The 19,007-nt window shown below is 51.8% G+C and overlaps 1 protein-coding gene across 1 annotated transcript; it reads left to right on the top strand.

Annotated features, from left to right (window-relative positions):
- The first annotated feature begins 1,610 nt into the window (after positions 1 to 1,610).
- FGF16 (fibroblast growth factor 16) lies at positions 1,611 to 13,142 on the top strand. The gene is made up of 3 exons (XM_040614558.1): positions 1,611 to 1,952; positions 8,475 to 8,578; positions 12,717 to 13,142. Exons 1-3 carry the CDS (start codon positions 1,676 to 1,678, stop codon positions 12,960 to 12,962), a joined length of 627 nt encoding a protein of 208 aa, XP_040470492.1. The 5' UTR covers positions 1,611 to 1,675; the 3' UTR covers positions 12,963 to 13,142.
- The last annotated feature ends 5,865 nt before the right edge of the window (positions 13,143 to 19,007 follow it).

The following is a 19,007-nucleotide window of genomic DNA, read 5'->3' on the forward strand; positions in this document are numbered from 1 at the left end:
TAGCCACCATGGGGTAGACTCGCTGAGGGAAGAGACCCACTGAGTGGATACAGACCATGGGGTAGACCTGCTGAGGGGAGATCTGCTGAGAGAAGACTTGCTGAGGGGTAGACTCTGAGGGGAGAGACCTGCTGAGCAGGAGAGACTCCCTGAGGGAATGCGTGCCATGGGGTAGATTTGCTGAGGGGAGACCTGCTGAGGACATACCCACTATGAGGGGAGAGACCCTGCAGAGATGAGACCTACTATGGGGATACACCTTGCAGGAAACCTGCTGAGGGGGGCACGACCCATACCTCAGCTGCGGAGGCTGATGCCCCCGGAGGAGCCGCTCCGGCCAGGGCACGTCTCCAGCTGCAGAGCGGGCTGGTTGCTTAGGGTCAATTTTGGCGAATTGTCTGCGGTTGTCTCTAACCCCCGGAGGGGCACGGAGAAGGACGTGGGCGACACCACACTTCAGGGACACGAAAGCCCAGCCGCACCGCGCAGCCCCCGGCGGCCAGCTCAGCCCCCCGCCGGCGGCAGAAGCAGCGGCCCCCCCAGCACCCCAGGCCGGCGGGGCAGGCGCGGCGGCAGTGGCGCGAGCAGCAGCGCCGCCTAGCGGGCAGGGCGGCCGCCGAGGGGGCGGTCGGGGCACCGGGGGCGGCGGCGCGGGCCCTTCCCTCCCTCCCGGGCCCGCCGGTGTCTGTGTCTGCGCCCCCCCCGCCCGTCTCCCCGGGCCCGGCTCCGTCTGGCTGCAGCGCGGCCGGCAGCTGCCGTTACAGATACGGTGTCGGCGGGCCGGGAAGAACGCGGAAACACCTGTTTCCAACATGGGGAAGGTGGGGAGGGAGCCTGCGGCGGGGCCGGGCAGCGCAGCTCGCCCTCCCCTCACCTCCCGCCGCCTGTAAACCCGGCCGTAAAGCCCGCGGGATCGCTTTTCAAAAAGATCGCTTTCAGTTTTTACACATTAATCTGAAAAACGCGTCTCGAGCCCTCTCCTCACGTGTTATTTTTTCCACCGTGTCCCGGTTTGGGGGGGGTGTGGGGGGCCCTGACAAGACCCGCCGGCCCTGGCCGAGCCGGGCCGACCCGCCGCCTCCGGGCCGACTGTGCGGGACGCGGCTGCGGGGGGACCGCCGCGGAGGGCCGGGAGGGGGCCGGAGGCTGCCGGCGGAGCCGGGGCGGGAGCGGCAAGGGCCGGCCGCGCTGCGCCGCATCCCCGGCTGCGTGCGGGGGCTCCATGATTTCATCGGCGGCTTCGCGGGGCCCTGCCAAGAGCTGTTATGCCTCACTGCGATGTGTAGCTTTTTCCTGCCATTTTTTTTTTTTTTATAATAAAAGAGGGAGTGAAGCTGCCTTTTTTTTTTTTCCTTTCAAAAAAAAAAATAATAAAAAGAGCCAAATGGATCAGAGAAGAAGGGGGGGGGGGGGAAGAAAAGCAATAGCCAAAGGGGATGCCAGTGAGGTGTGGCTTACATTTAAATATCCAATATGTCAATGTAAGGGGAGTGTGTACGTATATAAAGTGCAGTTTGCATCCGAGCGCGGGACACATCCAGCTATGGGAGGCGCGGGCAGCGCGGGGCCGCGCCGGGGCCGGCAGCGCGGGGCCGGGCGGCCGCAGCCCGCGCTCTGAGGGGCCGCTCCGCGCCGCGCCGCGCCCCCCGCCCGCCCGCCGGCGGCCCCCGGCCCCATGGCCGAGGTGGGCGGCTTCCTGGGCGCGCTGGACCCCGACCTGCACGGCTTCCCCCCCGCGCTGGGCGCCGGGCTGCCCCTCGCCGATTCCCCCGGCTTCCTCAACGAGCGCCTGGGGCAGATCGAGGGGCGGCTGCAGCGGGGCTCCCCCACCGACTTCGCTCACCTCAAGGGCATCCTGCGGCGGCGGCAGCTCTACTGCCGCACCGGCTTCCACCTGGAGATCTTCCCCAACGGCACGGTGCAGGGCACCCGGCAGGACCACAGCCGCTTCGGTAAGGGGGCGGCGGGGGGGCCGGCAGCAGGTGCCCCGCGTACAGAACTAATTACCCCGCTAATATAAATCATCCCGGGACGGATATAATTAGACTCCTAAACAAATGTGCTCACTCCGTAGCAATGCGGGAGTTTTTATTTCCAATTTCCTACTCTCTCGGCGCTCAGCCCTTTGCAGGTGCACAAAAACGTGCCTTAGCAAGACGGGGGAAAAAAAAATTAGAAAAAAGGGGGGGACACATGGCAGCTCTTGCTGTGCCTCTGAAGTTAGCGGTGAGGGAAGCAAAAGAGAGAGCAGCTGGAAAAAGAAATTCCCAGCTTTTTGTTTTTTTGGTTGGTTTGTTGGGGTTTTTTTTCTCCCCTCCTTTTCTTTTAGCCTTCACAGATATTTGTGAGCTGATTTCTTTTACTTGCCTGAATTTCATTAGAAGAGTGTCTCCCCCAAAGCGGGCAGGGATCGGTTGGCTGGATGGGTGTCAGCAGCTCGGGTTGGGGAGGTTGTTGGAAAGGAAAGGGGAAGCTGAAGGGAAAACTACTTCGGGGACCTCCGAAAGAAAGGAGAATAGGCAGAGCACCGTGGATTTTACCTTGATGCCCGGTATACAGCTGGAAGACTGCAACGCCTGTATCAGAGTCACACAAGAGCAGGGATCTCTAATGAGACTATATGTAATCTTCAAAAAATGCATCCCAAGCCACAGGCGAAGAAGTACAGTAAGTTTGAGCACAGCTAAGAAAAATTCCCGCTACTTCAGCATCTAGTGCAGGTGTCTGTGTAAGCTATCAACAAGTCCCATGCCAGTGATCTCAGCTATGTTGTCAACAGGTTGCAAGAAGTGCTCGCAAGACTTTCTTTACAGTTTTCAAATGATTTAACTCCTCAGTGACAGGAATTCTCTTTCTTTTTTTTTTTTTTTCTTGTTTGCAACCAGTCCTTTCTGATACGTAAGGAACGCCACCACTGCTGCTGGCGTTGGTAGTGTAAGGCAGGTTTTTAGAACAATTGGAGAAGCTTATCTCAGTGCAGCGCTTTCCATAAACACCAGGTGTGTGCATAGCATGTCCCTGCCTAAATCAACAAGAAAGTCATAACCCACAGGTCAGAGCCAGGTACTAATAGGCTTGTGGGGCACACGTTCGTTAATTACCTCCCAAAAGACACACATCTCTTAACCTTTCATGCTGCAATATGTGATGGGTTTCCACATTAAAAGAAACTGAAAGCAAACCCCTTGCATCTGTTTGGTTTTAGTTCAATCTGCCACGTAGTATTTCTATCGGTTCTTTTTACTTATCTTTATGCAAGTAAACAGCCAGTTTCAAATGGCAGCATTTGTCTTATTTCCATTTTTATGAAGATTGAGTAAAATAAGTGTATTTCCACAAACTTTGGAAAAAGGCGTTAAAGGGGCTACAATTTTTCATGAATTTTGCACGCTTAAGCTTAAGTCGCACAGTGCATTCAATAAATCCAAGCACTGGCATTCCCTAAGTGTTTTAGCAGTCAGCATCCAGCTACGTAAACTAGACCAGACTTCAGATATAAAATATTACAGTTTTCTGCTTCAGGGTTTTCCCAGAGGCAGTGTAAAATAAATAGTTATTTGTTGTAATTGCAAGACAAAGCCCCAAAGGATTAGACTGGAATCCTTGTGTTCAGATAAAGTTGGACTAAACCTGGCTTCAGCAGAGACTCAAAGCAATAACATATTGGCACACAGTATTCACCATCTGCATTCAGTAGCCATGAATATTTAAATTCCAGTGTTACTGGTATGGTTCGTATTAGGATGTCATGTATCAATGCATTCCTAAATTTTGCATGCAGCAGTCAGGAAGAAGTAACTTATTACAGAAATAGGCAGCCTGAGCGATTCTGGGGGACTACAAAACTGTGGCAAGGGATACAGAGCTCAGCAAGAGTTTCAGGCTAGCGGTTTAAAGCTGCCTTAAATCTAGTGGCATCTGGGGAAATACTTAGAAATCCAGTATGGTGGTTTGGGGGATCAAGCCCACATGGCTGGAAGGTGCTCCCTGATACCATGAACAGGTAATTAATGTGCTCCATGGATGGCTGCGACACCGCAGCAGGGTCACGCATCCAGCTGCAGATGGGATGTAGGGTAGAACCAGACTTTGCATCTGTATTTCTTAATACTAGAAGGGGTTCAGGGAAAGATGGACAGTATCTGCACCCTCCCATGCACAGCCATCCCAAAGGCTACCAGAAGTTGAAGACATCCAAGTCCTCCTGAGAGGATGATAAAGAGCCAAAGAGCCCACTGATGCAGAACACAGTACCGAGGTCCAAACGGCAAGGGTTAAAGGGAGGGATTCTTTTGTACCACAGCATTCAGTGGATGTGACCATAGGACACAGGGGACATAACAGCAGCATCTACCCATACTGCCTGTGCAATCACAGTTAACTATTCCCTTTCATCTGTTGAGGACTGGAGCGTTCCTAAATCCCACCTGTCTTCTGGAACGCGTTATTTTATACTTGTAAAAATACAGATTCATGTAAGAACAATGGGGCACAGCTTGTTTTTTCTGGAAGGAGGCTTAGTGCAAAATTTGGTGAAGCCCTCTGGGATCGTTGGAAGAAAGTTCATTCTCACAACAGAGAAGTGCCCAAATTCACTCTCTGAAACTGCAGCTCTGCCTAAGTTATCCCAGAAAGAATATCTAAGTGTTTTGAAGACTGTATCTGTTCTCACTGCATCCGCTGAGAACCTTCCCATACAAAGAAATAAAGGACGGTCAAAGTCTGGGGGGGGGGTTGGACTGACAATAGTACCCCTGTGAGAATCCTTCTCAGAATGAAACCCAGACGAATCCACCATGAGAATCCCTGCCAGGAGGAACTGCTCCTTTTCTGCCTCGTGTCTGTTTTACAGCAGCATTGAACAAGAGTAGCACCACTGGTGTCACTTAACTGCAGTAGAGGAGAGAAAAAGGCCTTGAGTTTGTACTGCAGACTAATAAAGGCAGCAAACGAAGCTTTTCTCAGGTATGAATCTGCTAATGGATCTGTAACACAGTGTGCTAAGAAGCTGGTGAAACCTCAGAAAAAGTTTTGCTGTGGGTTTTGACTGTAGTGCACCTGTTGCTGAACAGTTGTTGAGGTTTTTAGCCGAAGCTTTAGATTTGTAGCCATTAATACAACATCTGATGTTTCTGTGCCCTGCTCCTGAATGTAGTCATGTAAGAAGAGACAGGTGCAAGGAGCTGAATTGTTCTTTGAGGGATGGTTTATAGTAAGGCGAGAGCGTGCGGGTCCAGCCACGGCAAAGCTGGGGAGATTATTCAGTGCTTTGGTGGTAAATGAATCCAGGCAGAGTCTTAATCAAACCTCTCCAAATATTATCTAGAAAGGCTTAAGGAGCAAAGAGAATGAAAAGTCAAAGCGAGAAAAAACAAAAAGGCAAGTCTGGGGTGTGGGGGGTGGGGGGGTGGGGGGGGAGAAAAAGGAAAGGAAAGAAAAGAAAAGAAAAAAAAAGAAAAGAAAAACGAAAAGAAAAGAAAAAAGAAAAGAAGCATGTTCTACCACAAAAACACACCGCTACAATTGGAAAGAAAATTCTTGAGCTGGCCCCAGTGGCCACTCCCTGTGCTGCTGGAGATCACATGTACGAAGCTGCAATTTTGTCTAGCAATTGGAGTGAGTTAAGGACAGGATGGATATCCGCCCACATTTTTTCAGCCTTCACTCTGTCTCCTGACTTTTGTGGGTTTAAGTTACGTTCTTAATGCTGTTTCAACATAGTCGTCTTCCGTGCACAGCTCTAAGTGCCACTCAAGGATCAGAAAAGGGGAACATTGCAAGGGACACTGTCAGAAGGGACTGTTGTAGGCACACCTTGAAGAAATTTAATTTGCAAAACCAGCAAGCATTTCCCCAATCTGCACCAGCTGAGGGGTGTCTCACCCAGCCACTCAGAGAGGGAAGAGGCTAATGCTGTTCCTGGGTTGCTCCAGGTTTGGAGACCTGGGTTCACATGCCATGTACAGAGCGTGCTTGTGGGCATACTCAAGAAAAGCTCTTGGTTTCCCTGCCTCAGATATCCCTTGGTTTTGAAGTGGGACGAGCAGTGGTTTTCTGCTTCCCAGGGGTGACGAAAGACAAATTTTTAAAAAAATCTCCGTTGCTGCGGACTGTGTTTGTACCTACAGGAGGGTCCATCTACTGCTCTCCAGCTGTCAGATATTTTTTGCTTGAACATCCACTTGTCTCCAGTCTGGGAAAGATGACTCCGTTTCTGGGTATCCCTATACTCTTTTCCCCCCTATTACTGTTTACACTCTCTCTAGTTGTTGACACTATTCCTTCACTCTCTCCTTTTCAAACATTGGCTGTCATCGTTTCTGTCCCGCAGATGCGGAAACGGAAGCACACAGCAGTTCAGTAACTCCCTCCACGTGTCAGAACCGGTGGGTAGCAGAGGCAGAAGACCACCCCTCATCCTGCACCTCTTCCCTCCCTGTTCGTTCTTCTTTTCCTATAGGAAACCACGATAACTACCAGGGAGCGAGCAGAGCCAGGGTCCTGGTTTGCCTGCCTGGCTTGGGAAGGCTGCCTTCCCTGCTTGCTCCTGGCATTTCAGAAGGCAGTATGTGTCCCCAGGCGGGGAGTGTAGCTGGGCATATTTCAGCCTGGAAAATGTCTGCACTGGTCCATAAAGCATGTTTTCTGTCATTTGCTTCCCTGTTTGTTTTGAGGAATTGCTGCTGCCAAACCCATATTTCATCTCAAGGGCTGGATTCGATGCACAAGCCCCAGAGTAGGCAGGGAAAAAGGGGACAGAAACTCTGATATAAGGCAGGAAGACTAATTCTTGCACCCAGTGTAGCTGCCTGCATCTGAGTGATGAGTCTGCGTTGAGCGGAGGGGGGCAGAGGTGTCCATCGCCGTCTGGTCTGTCCTATATTTAGGTGGTGATGCAGTTATCGTCTGAGATCGCACCCGTGCCTGGCCGAGAAGACGATACATGCCCCAAGCTGAGGGGTGATGGGGAGCTGCGACTGCCGCTGAAGTCAGCTGGCTCAGGTGGCCGCTCGTCACGCGGGGATTTTAGACTCGAGGCATACTTTTGAGAGGAGCTCTGGGAGGTAACCTGATCAGAGCGGCAATTGCTCAGGACTGGACGTTTGGGGAGCTATATTAAGAGACCTGGAGCCACGCTAAAGGTTAGAGCAACTTGGTCTGCCTGTCAATGGAGACGTCTTGCCCAGTCACTAGATGGGATGGTGAAAACCATCCTTCCTCTGCTGCTACCTCCCAGTTAATTAATTCAGCACCGAACACAGGCAAAGACTGCCCATGACCTCTAGCTAGGGAGCGTGTGATATCTACAGTCTAACACGGTCCCACTAACGCCTTCAGGAGGTTTTCCTGTGAAGTTTGAAGGTCTCCATCACTTGTGACGTTGGCTTTGTTCAGACCAGTTAAAAATGCACCTACTTGGGGGCTGTTTGTTTTTAAGCGTTTCACCGCTGGTTCTCCTGTTACAAGTCTTTCCTCCACCAGAACAGCTGCCATCCCCCTTTACCGGCAGCGGAGTTGCGGCAGGCAGCACAGCAGACCCCGCTCATTTCTTTGCCAGAGGAAGTGAGGCTGCCCCTCATTACTTAAAGCATCTGACACCATCGTTGTAGGCTGAAGCCCACGGGTACAATGGTTGCTCTCGCAGGGCTGGAGATGGCTAGGGCAGGTACTGCTGGGCCGGGAAGGGGCTGGCACGAGGCTGGGGCAGGCAGCCGGACACAAGGGGCAGGAGGGGGTTTCTGGCAGTAAGGAAGGAGCTCCTTCTGGAGGAAACACCAGCAGCTCCCTGGCTCCGAAGGCTGCAGAGGAGGATGCATTTCTACCTGCATGTATTTGAAGGTGGATTTTATCCCTGCAGCTTGTATATACGTATGGGGGTGGCAAGTACCCCACTGGAGTGCCAGGGTGAAGATGGTCCTCACAGACGTCTCTTCTAGAGCTTTTTACTTATTTTTGAATAATATATTACTCAATAATGTATTTTTCAATAATATATTATTGAACTGATCACTTTAAAACATGTGGGACTATCACCTCAAACCAGAAGCCCCATGGTGACAAAAATCATTCTCCTTTTGGTGAAGAGTAAAACCCAGCATGGTAGCAGCGTTCTGAAATTTCTAGTGGGCTAGGCACAAGTTTCTACATCTGTCTTCTTGGTAATAACTAGGGAAAAAAAAAAAACCAGAAGAAAACCAAAACGAAAAGAAGAAAACCTAACAAACCTTTTCTCATTAGCAAAGGTAATTCCTCTTGGGCATGTCAAATTTGCAGTGCAGGGGAGAAGCCTAGAGTGGAACCTGGAAGATTGCACGCATGTGGGTCTACAGATTCAAGAACTGTGTCATTACAAACGAGGAAAATGGGGTCTGTAGGAAGCTCTGCAAAGGTTGGGAAAGGCTGTTAGGCATTTGACACGGGAGCCTGGTGTTGATTTTATTCTCGGTATAATTTGGACTTCTTTTCTTTTTCAGGGATTTTGGAGTTTATTAGCCTGGCAGTGGGGCTGGTGAGCATCCGTGGGGTGGACTCAGGACTCTACCTCGGCATGAATGAGAGAGGCGAGCTGTATGGGTCGGTAAGTTGAAGGTTTTGTGCTGGTTACAACACCGTGTAACATACACAGCCGTACAGGCTGCGGGGCCTCATCGGTGCCACAAGCTGTGTCTGTCACAGGCCTCGGAAGCCCCTGGGTTCCACGTGCCCCCAGCCTACCCGTGATGCCACTGTTGTTCTAACACCAACGGTATATTTGAAATAGGGTTGTGGAGGGAAGGTTCGCTCATGTGGCAAGATCCCACGGTGGTGCCCAGCCCCTGGGGCAGTGCCTGGGGAGCTGCAGGGGCTCCGCGAGGTTTTACCTTTCAGAAACCGTGAGGCTGCGTGGGAGAATTTAGCATAAACCTGGGGGCTGCTTGTATGTTTTTACTGCCTGAGTAATACACATCAGTTGTACTCTCTGCGTGGTCAGGATCTGCACCTACCTGCAGATGTTATATTTCTATTACAGCTCTTTAACTGAAGCTGAAGTTGTGGTCTGAGTGTTATTTTATTATAACATTCTCTACAACTCCTTTTAGGAGTTTAGGGGAGCTGCTCATAATTTTCTAGAAGTGCCCTTTTCGGACTAAACTTTTCCATCTTTTGCCAAAAACAAATGTTAACTCCTTGTGAGTTTTTCACTCCACACAAACTCCTGAAAACCCATAAACTCTTCCTGACATCACCCATAGCAGATTCTGCCTTACCCTGTGCAGGTTGCACTGCCGCAGCCAAGGAGCAGCTCAGGTCCACCTCGCTGCTTTTCTGCCCCGCGTTACTGAACCTGAGCACCCTGTAAACCACTTTGAACATGGGCAGGTGCTCTGATGAGCCAGCCCCAAAATGAGAGCGTACATCAGGGTTTTGCTGGATGAAACACCCGCACGCATAGCAACCGCTTCTGCAAAGCTCAGCTGGGACTGCGGGGAAGGGGTGCTCTGAGGAGCCTTGGCATTACTGGAAAAGTCTCCATCAACCCGAACAGAGCTGAGCTCTCCTCTGCGTCTTTCTTATTTTATTAAGTGTTAAGACTTGCAGTCAAAATGTCAGGTCTTAACAACTCGGCAGAGGTGCTTCCCACAGGTTAATTTAACTCAATCCCTAATTACTTAACTCAACTCCTTACAAAACAGTTATTTCTAGTTAGCTAGAAGAATCACTTCTATTTAGAAAAATTAATTGCATTTTAGATAGCCATGTTTAAGTTTCCTTTTCTGTAGCTGCTGCATGTCACTGGTGCTTTTTCTTCAGATGCCCTGTTGCCTTTAATTCAACCCATCACGTGTGGGTTTTGTTGTGGTTTTTTTAATGCCTCTTTCTAGATCACAGCACTACCCTACGTGAGGATCCTCATTTTTAAGGATGGATCACAGTAAATTTAAAATGCAATAAAATAAAGCAGTTTTAAACCAAAGTGGAAGGCACATACTCCCTCTAACCAAATCAGATCAATCTCATTGTGTAGAGGTTTAAACTTGTGTACTCTGCGTATCCAGAAGCCTTCAAAAACCCTTTGCTTAGCAAACAGTAACAGTAAACCACGAGTTTCCATCTTTTTTTCCTCCCATTCCCATCTGAGACTACCACAGACCCTTTCACTATTTAAGATGCAGTTACTCATGTTTATATGAGATAATCAAACAGCAGCATGCAGCGAGATCTGCTCTTTTTCCACTTCATTTCTGTAATAACATCTACTATGGAGACAGCAGTTAAATTACAAATGTGCAAGGTATATAAAAAGTAAAATCACCAGGATTCCATAAAACACAAAAAACCTTAAAGCACACTTCAGAAGGCAGGGCTGGAGCCTCCGCCTGTGCAGCAGCATCTCCTCTGTCAAACCCTGGTGCTGCTCAGCAGCGCCTGGAGTGACAGCTTTTCCTTGTGCCTGCTGGAAAGGAGGACAGAAGCCTGCACATTCCCTTCTGTGCTTTCAAACCCTGCAGCTCTGATTATGAATCAACAGTTTCATGATGGGTTAATTAAATTCTAGGGCCTGTGTTCCCGTTATGATGCAGCAACAAAAACAGGCTAACATTTTACAACACTTCATCTGGAAACAGAATTGGCCTGAAGACATAATCTAGAGAGTTTCCTCTCTGTCATTGTGTCTTGTTCACCAGACGATACGCTGATGGGACACTGTCAGACTGCTGATCCAAACTGTGCAGAAGTCACGAGCCAGGTCCCCAAATAACCCTGGAGGTTTAAAATCTGATGATTTTAAAATGATGGCTTTTCAAAATTGAAAGCCACTACAGTATTCTTAATTAAAGGTCCATAAAACAGTGCCTAACAACAGCATTAGCATTACAATGGTATTTTAGGAGATTACAGTGCAGCGGTATTTTTAAATTTTCGGCAAGTTTATTATTTCCCTCTGTACCAGTTTTGCCTGGACTGTGTCTTATATCTGCGTATAGCCCGAGCCAGCCATCCCCATGGCGACACGTGGAGTCCCCTCAGGACAGACAGCTTTTCTGCCTGCCCCTGTTAACCTTGTGCCAACGTTTCTGTGAAGTTTTCCACTGATTTCAGTAAACGCAACTAATACTTAGGGCAGCAAAAGTCGCAGGCAGCACCTTGCACGCTGCCTATACGGCATCAGGCTCAGTGGAGACATCCCGGGGCTTGGAAAGAAATCAAGCGCACCTTGCAGTCACCCCAAACTCACCAAAGGTTTTCCACAGACACTGTACCTCCAAACAGCGCAGTGAAGAGCGGGTAAACTGGGGCAAAGCAGCAGCACACGAGTTCAGCCAGTCAGCAGTTTCTAACGTATTCAGAGCGGATGGCATCCTAGGGGAGGGGAAAGAAAACGGAGTCTGTGTTTATTGATGGATCTGGGAAGACAAACCCCCGGTTCCCTAGGCCTCAGATGGCAAGGGCTGTGGCGTAGGCTTTTGGAGGGCTCACAACACACCTCAGGGTTGATTTAATTAGCAGCAAAATATTCAAAACAGGTTCTGAGCACAGGTGAGCTCCTGGGTCGTATTACAAAACATCTACTGCAGGCGATAACATTTACTTCCCACTCTGTGTGCCGCAGATAAGACGCATTCCCTACCTGAGTAGTTTACAGTGTAGGTACGGTGTTTGTAATAGTATAGCATCCTACGTTTGCAGACTGCCTTTCACCTGAAAGCACTCCCACGTCCCCCTGGGATGGGGCGGGATAGTGGGTCCCTCTGTGACACAGCACGGCGGCTCTGGCAAAGCCACCCATGTCCCCGTGGGGTGGGGGGACAGCCCCGCTTCTCGCTGTGGCTGGGCACGTCCCTGCAGCTGGCACGGGGCAGGTGGGAGGACAGGGAAGGGGCGATGGACATGAACTGAAAAGCCATCATCAGACGTTGGCTGTAAGGGCTGGAGGGAAATGCTGGTTGTGGCCAGGTGACACCGGTGCCATCCATCTCCCCGGCCCGGCGCAGGATGCACTGGCCGTGGGCTGGCGCACACTCGCCACATCACCTATCGCCGCTGTAAATCTTCCCCGGGGTTAGACATCCCCATCCAGACCTCCCCGGGTCTTGTTATGGCCTCACATCACAGCTCTCTGGCGCTTCAGAAGATGAAAGGCCTGAGGAATGCTTTCATTCCCATTGCAGTGTGTACTGTTGCGCACCTTCAACTTTCAAAGCGGCGCTTGCTCCTGTTCAAACCCTTCAGATGCGCTGCCCGCTTCTCCCGGGGTGGCCTCTTACCCAGGAGAGCGTTTTTGGGGTGTGTGCGGTGCCGGGGGACACGGCCGTGGTGGGCAGCCCCTGCAGAGGACACGGCCCTGCCAGGCAGCACGGCCACCCCAGCAAGCTCAAAACTGGCTCCCTGGTCACAGAGACCTGGCTCTCAGGTTTGGAGTTCTGCTACGGCCCTGTTTTGTTTTTTTATGGAGCACCTTTGCAAAATGCACACTCACCTGCTCCTCCTCCTTTTGTCTCCCTCCTCCTCCAGCTGCAGAGGTCTTTGGGTCCCGGCTTGTTTGGCTTGTGCCCATTTCCAGCTCTCACCCAGGGGAAACATCGCCGGCAGCGCAGTCCTCAGGGGAGCCAGGAGAAAGTAGCTGGGAAAACGATAGGAAAATAAATTGAAGGAAAGATGAAAAGATTATTATTATTATTTTCATTTTTGACACAAATGTCTTTTCCTTCCCCTCCCACGCCTGCCCCATGCAGAAGAAGCTCACACGGGAGTGCGTTTTCCGAGAACAGTTTGAAGAGAACTGGTACAACACATACGCCTCGACCCTCTACAAGCATCCCGACTCGGAGAGGCATTACTACGTGGCTCTCAACAAGGACGGCTCCCCCCGCGAAGGGTACAGGACTAAGAGACATCAGAAATTCACTCATTTTTTACCCCGGCCTGTGGACCCTGCCAAAATACCTGCGATGTACAGAGACCTCTTCCACTACAGGTGATGTTTCCTGCAGCTGCCCCGTCAGTGTACATACTTGGGCTCCCAAGCTTTTTCCCAGAGCACTATATTAATAGTCATTCCATCATTCCTGTAAGCGTAGATGACATAGGAAAGCACTTACATTGAATTCAGACACTGCTGTTCCTCCTTGTTTCAAGCGTATATCGAACCTGGGTTATTTATGGGGTGGGGGTAGGGGAAGGGAGGGAACCTTACATATAATCTTTCGTTTTCAATCACTTTCCTTACCTGGTTGCTACAAGAGAGGCTGAATGTTCGATGTTATGGTTGCTTAAGGAACAAGCAGGCGAGCAAACCTGATCACCGGGGAGGGGGGGGAGGGGAGGGGGAAATTAATCTAAAAGTGAAGAGAAAGAAAGAAAACAAAAGACTACAGAACCGCTGCAGATGCTGCTGCTGAGCTCGGGATGGTTACTGGCTAAGAAAAAGCCTTTGGAATGGTACCCTGCTTCAGCAGCCTGGGAGTTTGCTACATGGATGATGCTACGTGGACTGGTCCTGATGCGTGGGGTTTTTCCTGCTGTTGGGGTGGGAATGGGACGAGGAACATTATTCAGATGTAAGCATGGATACTGTGCATAAGGACAAAACTATTTATAAAATGTATATGATATTTATTTTATATATTTATTTATTTCAAAATAATTTTATTTTTAATGAGAGATGCTATGACCGGATTTTCATCAGGAAGAATAAGGTCCTACTGAAACAGGAAAAAAAATGAGTTTTAAGAGCTTATCGGCAATAAAATTGTCTTTATATTGTAGATTTCTTGCTAGCCCTTTTTTTTGGCACTCTTAACAATTAACCCAGTATTTCCCCATCAGTATAAATATTAAGACCTCTAAAAAGTCTTTGTATGGTAAAGCTGAATTACCTAAGCCTCAAACTCTTGTACAAGGATGGCAACAAATTATACCTGGCACGGACCTTGGAAGCGTGACCCTACTGAGATGACCGGTTGGGTGTCTAATGAACCATCATTTCCAGGAAGCGCAAATCCAGCTTCTCCTTTAGTCTGCTGTGGACAAAATAGGTCCTGGGGCCACACCAGCACCCAGCACGGCTCAGCTTTTGTAGCCGTCAGATGGGATCACCCTGTGTGAGCGTCACCGTCGCTGCGAAGGGAGGAACCGGGCAGGCAGCGCCGGCGTCCTCGGGCTCTCCCTCGCCTCTGTGGCCCCACCAGCCTGGGAAGCACCGGTGCAGCTCTTGTTGGTAGCTGGGTCGTTGGGAGCTGAGATGCTTCGGCACGTGATGCAGCCACTGTGGATTAACTGTCTGGTCAAAAATCAAGCGGAGAAACATTTGGAGCATCTGCTGAGTGTTTGGATGGCCCTGTTGTTCCTGCAATGAAACTGCCACACCTCACACAAGACTTACCTGAAGCATGATGGAAAAATCAGTGAAGAAAAAGTGGAGCAAAAGCAATTTTAAACCCACCTCATTTTCAAGCAATTACTGTGGATGAAAACCCACCAGCGTTTTGGCAGCCCCGAGCCAGCCCCGCATGTCCACCTGCTGCCAGCGCTGTGCCGGGGAGCTGGGGCTGCTTGTGCTGGAGGTTTTGCTCTGCAGCTCACGCCAACACGCCTGCGGTGACGCTTGTGCTGCACATCTGCCCTCACTGCCTGCCCGGGGTGTCAGAACTGCAGGGGAAGCTTCCAGGAATGATCCCAGGTTATTTCTTGTCCCCTGTGATCAGCAGAGGGTTTTTCGCACATGATGGGAGCAGGAGCATGTAGTTGCTAGAGGCACTTTGCAGCACAGGAGAGGTTGGTGTGAAACATGGTTCTCCAGAGCATGCAAAAATACATACAGACACAGATGTAGTGGCTTTGAGTTGGGGTTTTCTGTATCACAACGGCATTTTTCACAGTGTTGTTTCTCGGCCTCCTCCTTGCAAAGCAGTGGAGGTAAAATCTCAGCTTCTCCAGCTTCAGTCCATGAATTCCCAGGATGATTTCACTGACCTGGGGATGATCCTCACCAACTTCTTCACAAGCTGTGCTGCTAACGGAGCAGCAGCCCTGGTGCCCAGCTCTGCTCCTGGCTATCTCTTGCCCTCTCTGCCACCTTCCACGTCCCTGCCGCATCCCTTCGGTGCCCCAGCCGCTCCGTGCCGGGCGCAGTGGGTCCAGCAGCCACCAGCTGACAGGCTGCGGATCGCAACGGGGAGATTACAGGAGCTTTACCTTGAGCGATCCAGACATGATGGAATTTAATCCTGTGTTTGAAATAAAACTGTTTATTTACCTTCTTCCTCTGAGTCACTGCTGAAACATCTCATCCTCAGCCACCATGTCGGGAGCACGATCACTCATGAAGTGTCCTAAAGTGTACTTTTGACCTTCCCCCGTGCGAAGGGAAATCCCTCAGACCTCGAGCTTCGCTCTGCCCCCAGGATGATCCTGCCTCCCTCTAGCCAGGGCTTTCCATTGCACTTGAAGATAAATCCAGTGGTTAACATCTTGCTCCTCTTCTTCAAAATGAAGGTCAAAACCCGATCTCAGCAATGCCGAGTACATTTTTCACCAACTCAGAAGGGAGCTGATTTGGCCCATGGGGGCAACACAATGGTCTCATTTATCCGCTACCCGAATTGAAGAGCTGCCTCAGCAGAGCCTCCTGCTGCAGAGGGATGCACAGGTGTGAGGGATGATGTAAAACACCTTCCCAGGATCTGAGTTCAAAAACCTGATACTTGAAAACAACAAGATTCACAAAGAATTTACTGAAAACCCCTTGGTGAAGGTTGGTGTCATCTACGATGTGGGACGTTCTTTAAAGGGGGAATTCAGCATTGCTGAGTCTCACCCCAATGGTTGCTTTCAGCAGAAATTTACGGGGTTTGCTTCTCGTTCAACAAAATCCTTAAAAATACAAGGAATCTTACTGACCTGGGAGCTTAATAGCAGCAGAATTAACAGCCGCAGACTTTGGCTGCATTTTGAGTGGCAGAGGGAGCAGTTGGTGCCGCACAGCGGGTGTCCTCAGGTGGACGCAGCCACCTCTCCATCCCGTCCCTGCAGCAGAGCAGCCGGTCACCTCGTCTAGTCGCTGCCCCACCAGCTGCCACTCTGCTGGGCAAAAGCCACCTGAGGACACCGACCACCCCTTGGGCGCGGAGGCTCTGGCAGGATTGGGCAGGTGGACCCCACGGCAGCGTACGGGGCTGGGTGCATCCGTGGCAGCGGCCCTGGGGGCTGCCCTGCTCTGGCTGGGAAAGTTTTAGAGGAAAACATGGTGGCGGTGCATCAACCTGAGAGACTCTCTCCTACATCAGCAAAAGGAAACGTCAATATACGTTTGGGATCTCAGCTCATGGAGTTGCCATGTGCTTCAGTTACCACGGCCTGCTGAAAAAAGGAAAGGCAATGGCAGCTGGTGCAGGGGTGGCCACAGTCCCACAGAAACCCTGCCGTGCCCTTCACCCCCAGCGTTGTTTTACACACAAAAAGCCGTGGGTCTGAGAACACCACAGCAAATGGGACAAAAGGCATTGCTTTCAACCCCTCTCCTTCCATCCAAGAGGGGTGGGCACGCCGAAAGGGAAACCTTACCCCAGGAACAGCTGTGCAAAGCAGGAGGAAGGAGGTTGGTGGTAAAGGGTTGGGTAATTTGTCGATTCTCACTGTGGAGGGGTGTGGAAACGGAGGGAGACCCCCTGCGTGAGGCCAACATGGTGCCAAGCAGAGCACAGCGCCAACCCAGCAAAAGCCCCGCTCCCCAGCTTTGGCACGTGGTCTGACACACGGGGATGGTCACAGACGGGACCAAGGAGACAAACCTACAAGTGGCAATGCACAGGTGGCCTCAAGGACATCCCTGCAGAGACCCCACTGCCTGCGGGGAGCCCTCCTGAGCGGGACGTGTGGCTCAGGGCTCCTTTCTCCATGGGGGGGAAGGAGCAGAGGCCTCAGAGACTTCCCTTCCCTGGAGAACATGATGGACAGCCCAGAACTATGGAGGGAATCCAGAAACTCGGCACTGAAAGGCAGAGAAGGTGCCTGTCTGGTGAGGTGCTGCCCCGCCTGGCAGTAGGTCCATCGCAGAGAGACACATCGCAGCTGCCGGACAGTGGCTGAGACATTCCCAAAAGGGCACCCCAGGGGGGAGCGTTCCCAAAGAAGAAGGGCTGAAAGGCTTGCTGACGGTGAGACAAAGGCACCCGCGCCCAGTGGGACAGCGCTGGTGTTAGATGACGCTGGGTGCCTCATCTAAAGGGCGATGTCCTCTCCCACAACCCCACGTTGGAGTCAACTCATACTCGAGGGTTTGGCTGAACCACCGACTGTCCTGGCGCAGGGAGCGGGCTGCAGGGCAGGGTCCGGCTTCAGCTCAATCCCGAAAGCTTTGCAGTGCCTGAGGTGCTGTGAGGAAATACAGAGGTTACTGGGCGCTCCCTCTAAGCCACAGGACATAGAACACACCGAGGGTGTTACTGGGGTTACCTGGTATCTCGGTGTCATTATTAACGAGCAGCTGCGAGTCAATTATTTCTCTGCTCTTCGGAGGACGAAGCCTTGCGCTTGGATGGCAGACAACACAGCGAGCACCTGCGCTGAAAGTAATCCGCGAGCAAGTGGGCAACACAGGTGCGATGCGCTGCCTCCCCTGGTGCTGTGGGCACCCCGGGCAGCTGGCGGAGGTGGAGGCACAGCGTGAGGCACAGGACAGAGCTCAGCCCCCGGGACGGAGCAGGGACGCAGCCGGCAGCGCTGCGGGGAAGGTGCTTTCTGGGGCTGACGCTGTACAAACACAGCTCCTGATGCTGCTTTTCAGGTAAAGACAGAACAGGCTGCAGGAGGGGAGAAGCGACACGCACCGCCCGCAGCCCCTGAGCCACCCGCTGCCAGCAGCCAAGTCGGCAGCATGACATGGAATCGCAAAAGATGATAAACCAAGAGGACCAAGTCATGCCATAGGGATCATAAGACTTCCCCCCCCCCCCCCCCCCCCAAAGCCATGTAACTGCTTTGGAGATGTTAAATTCTCCTACTGGAAATTACCAAGGATGGAACCTCACATCTGTGCTGGCCAAGTCTGAGAAAGGCATCTGCAAAGCCAACTCCGCCAAGGCGGCTCAGGCTCTTCCTTCACCGCACCAGCAAGTGTTCAGCACTGGGATGCCCGTGCTGAGCTGGGCTGGTCACCACGCGAGATGCAGCATCCCCTGCGCTGCTGCTAACGGGCGTCAGCAAGAATGCGGGGAAATGAGAGAAATGGTTTGTGCAACTGAGTTACAAATGTAGCTGTGTCACGGGATGCTGCTTTGGGTATCGCCCCAGCTATTGGTGATGCGTTCCACGCCGCCGATAGTTCTTGCACGCACCAGTCGTTAAACACGAAGCCAAGGTGGCATCGGAGACCAGACGGCACAAGTGGCCGCGCACAGCCCCAAGGGGTGACCCCAGCCCCCCGCCCCCCCAGGGCAGCCTCTCGTGCCAGGCCTCAGCCCCTCCCCAACACCCTCCTGCCGTCACCACCTCCCCGCCGAGCAGAGTGGGGCCGGGTGAGAAATGGCAGGAGCAGGAGCAGGAGCAACTCCAGGCCCTTGGCACAGCACGCCCGGTCCGCGGCCACCAGGGCAATGGCTGTAGGCGGCTCCCGGCCCTGCAGCACCTCGGAGGCCGCAGCTCGCCCGGCCTCTTGCCGCAGCGTGGCTCTCCGAGGGCGCGCTCGGTGGTGTCCCGTGGGTGCTCAGCACTAGGGGTGTCCGGGGCAGGTTCCACAGCACAGGGATTGTTCCAGCACCTGAGCGGGTCTGGGAAGGGAAGTTACGTGGCTGATGCTGCAACACTGGCATTTTCCCAAACATCTCCAGCTGGGAATACTTGGGATATTCGTCTGCCCATCAATACTGAAAATTTATCAAACTCTCAAACTCTTTTTGCTTGAACTGATGGATTTACTCTTATTTACCCTGCTCAGAGGGGTTCTGCTTTAAGGCAGCCCCCCCCCCCCTCCCCGGGTAAGCTCTCAGCACCCCCACACCAGAAGGTCGCTGCTCAGCACCAGAGCA

Source organism: Falco naumanni, chromosome 14 (genome assembly GCF_017639655.2).
Source record: "Falco naumanni isolate bFalNau1 chromosome 14, bFalNau1.pat, whole genome shotgun sequence".
Classification (NCBI taxonomy): Eukaryota; Metazoa; Chordata; class Aves; order Falconiformes; family Falconidae; genus Falco; species Falco naumanni.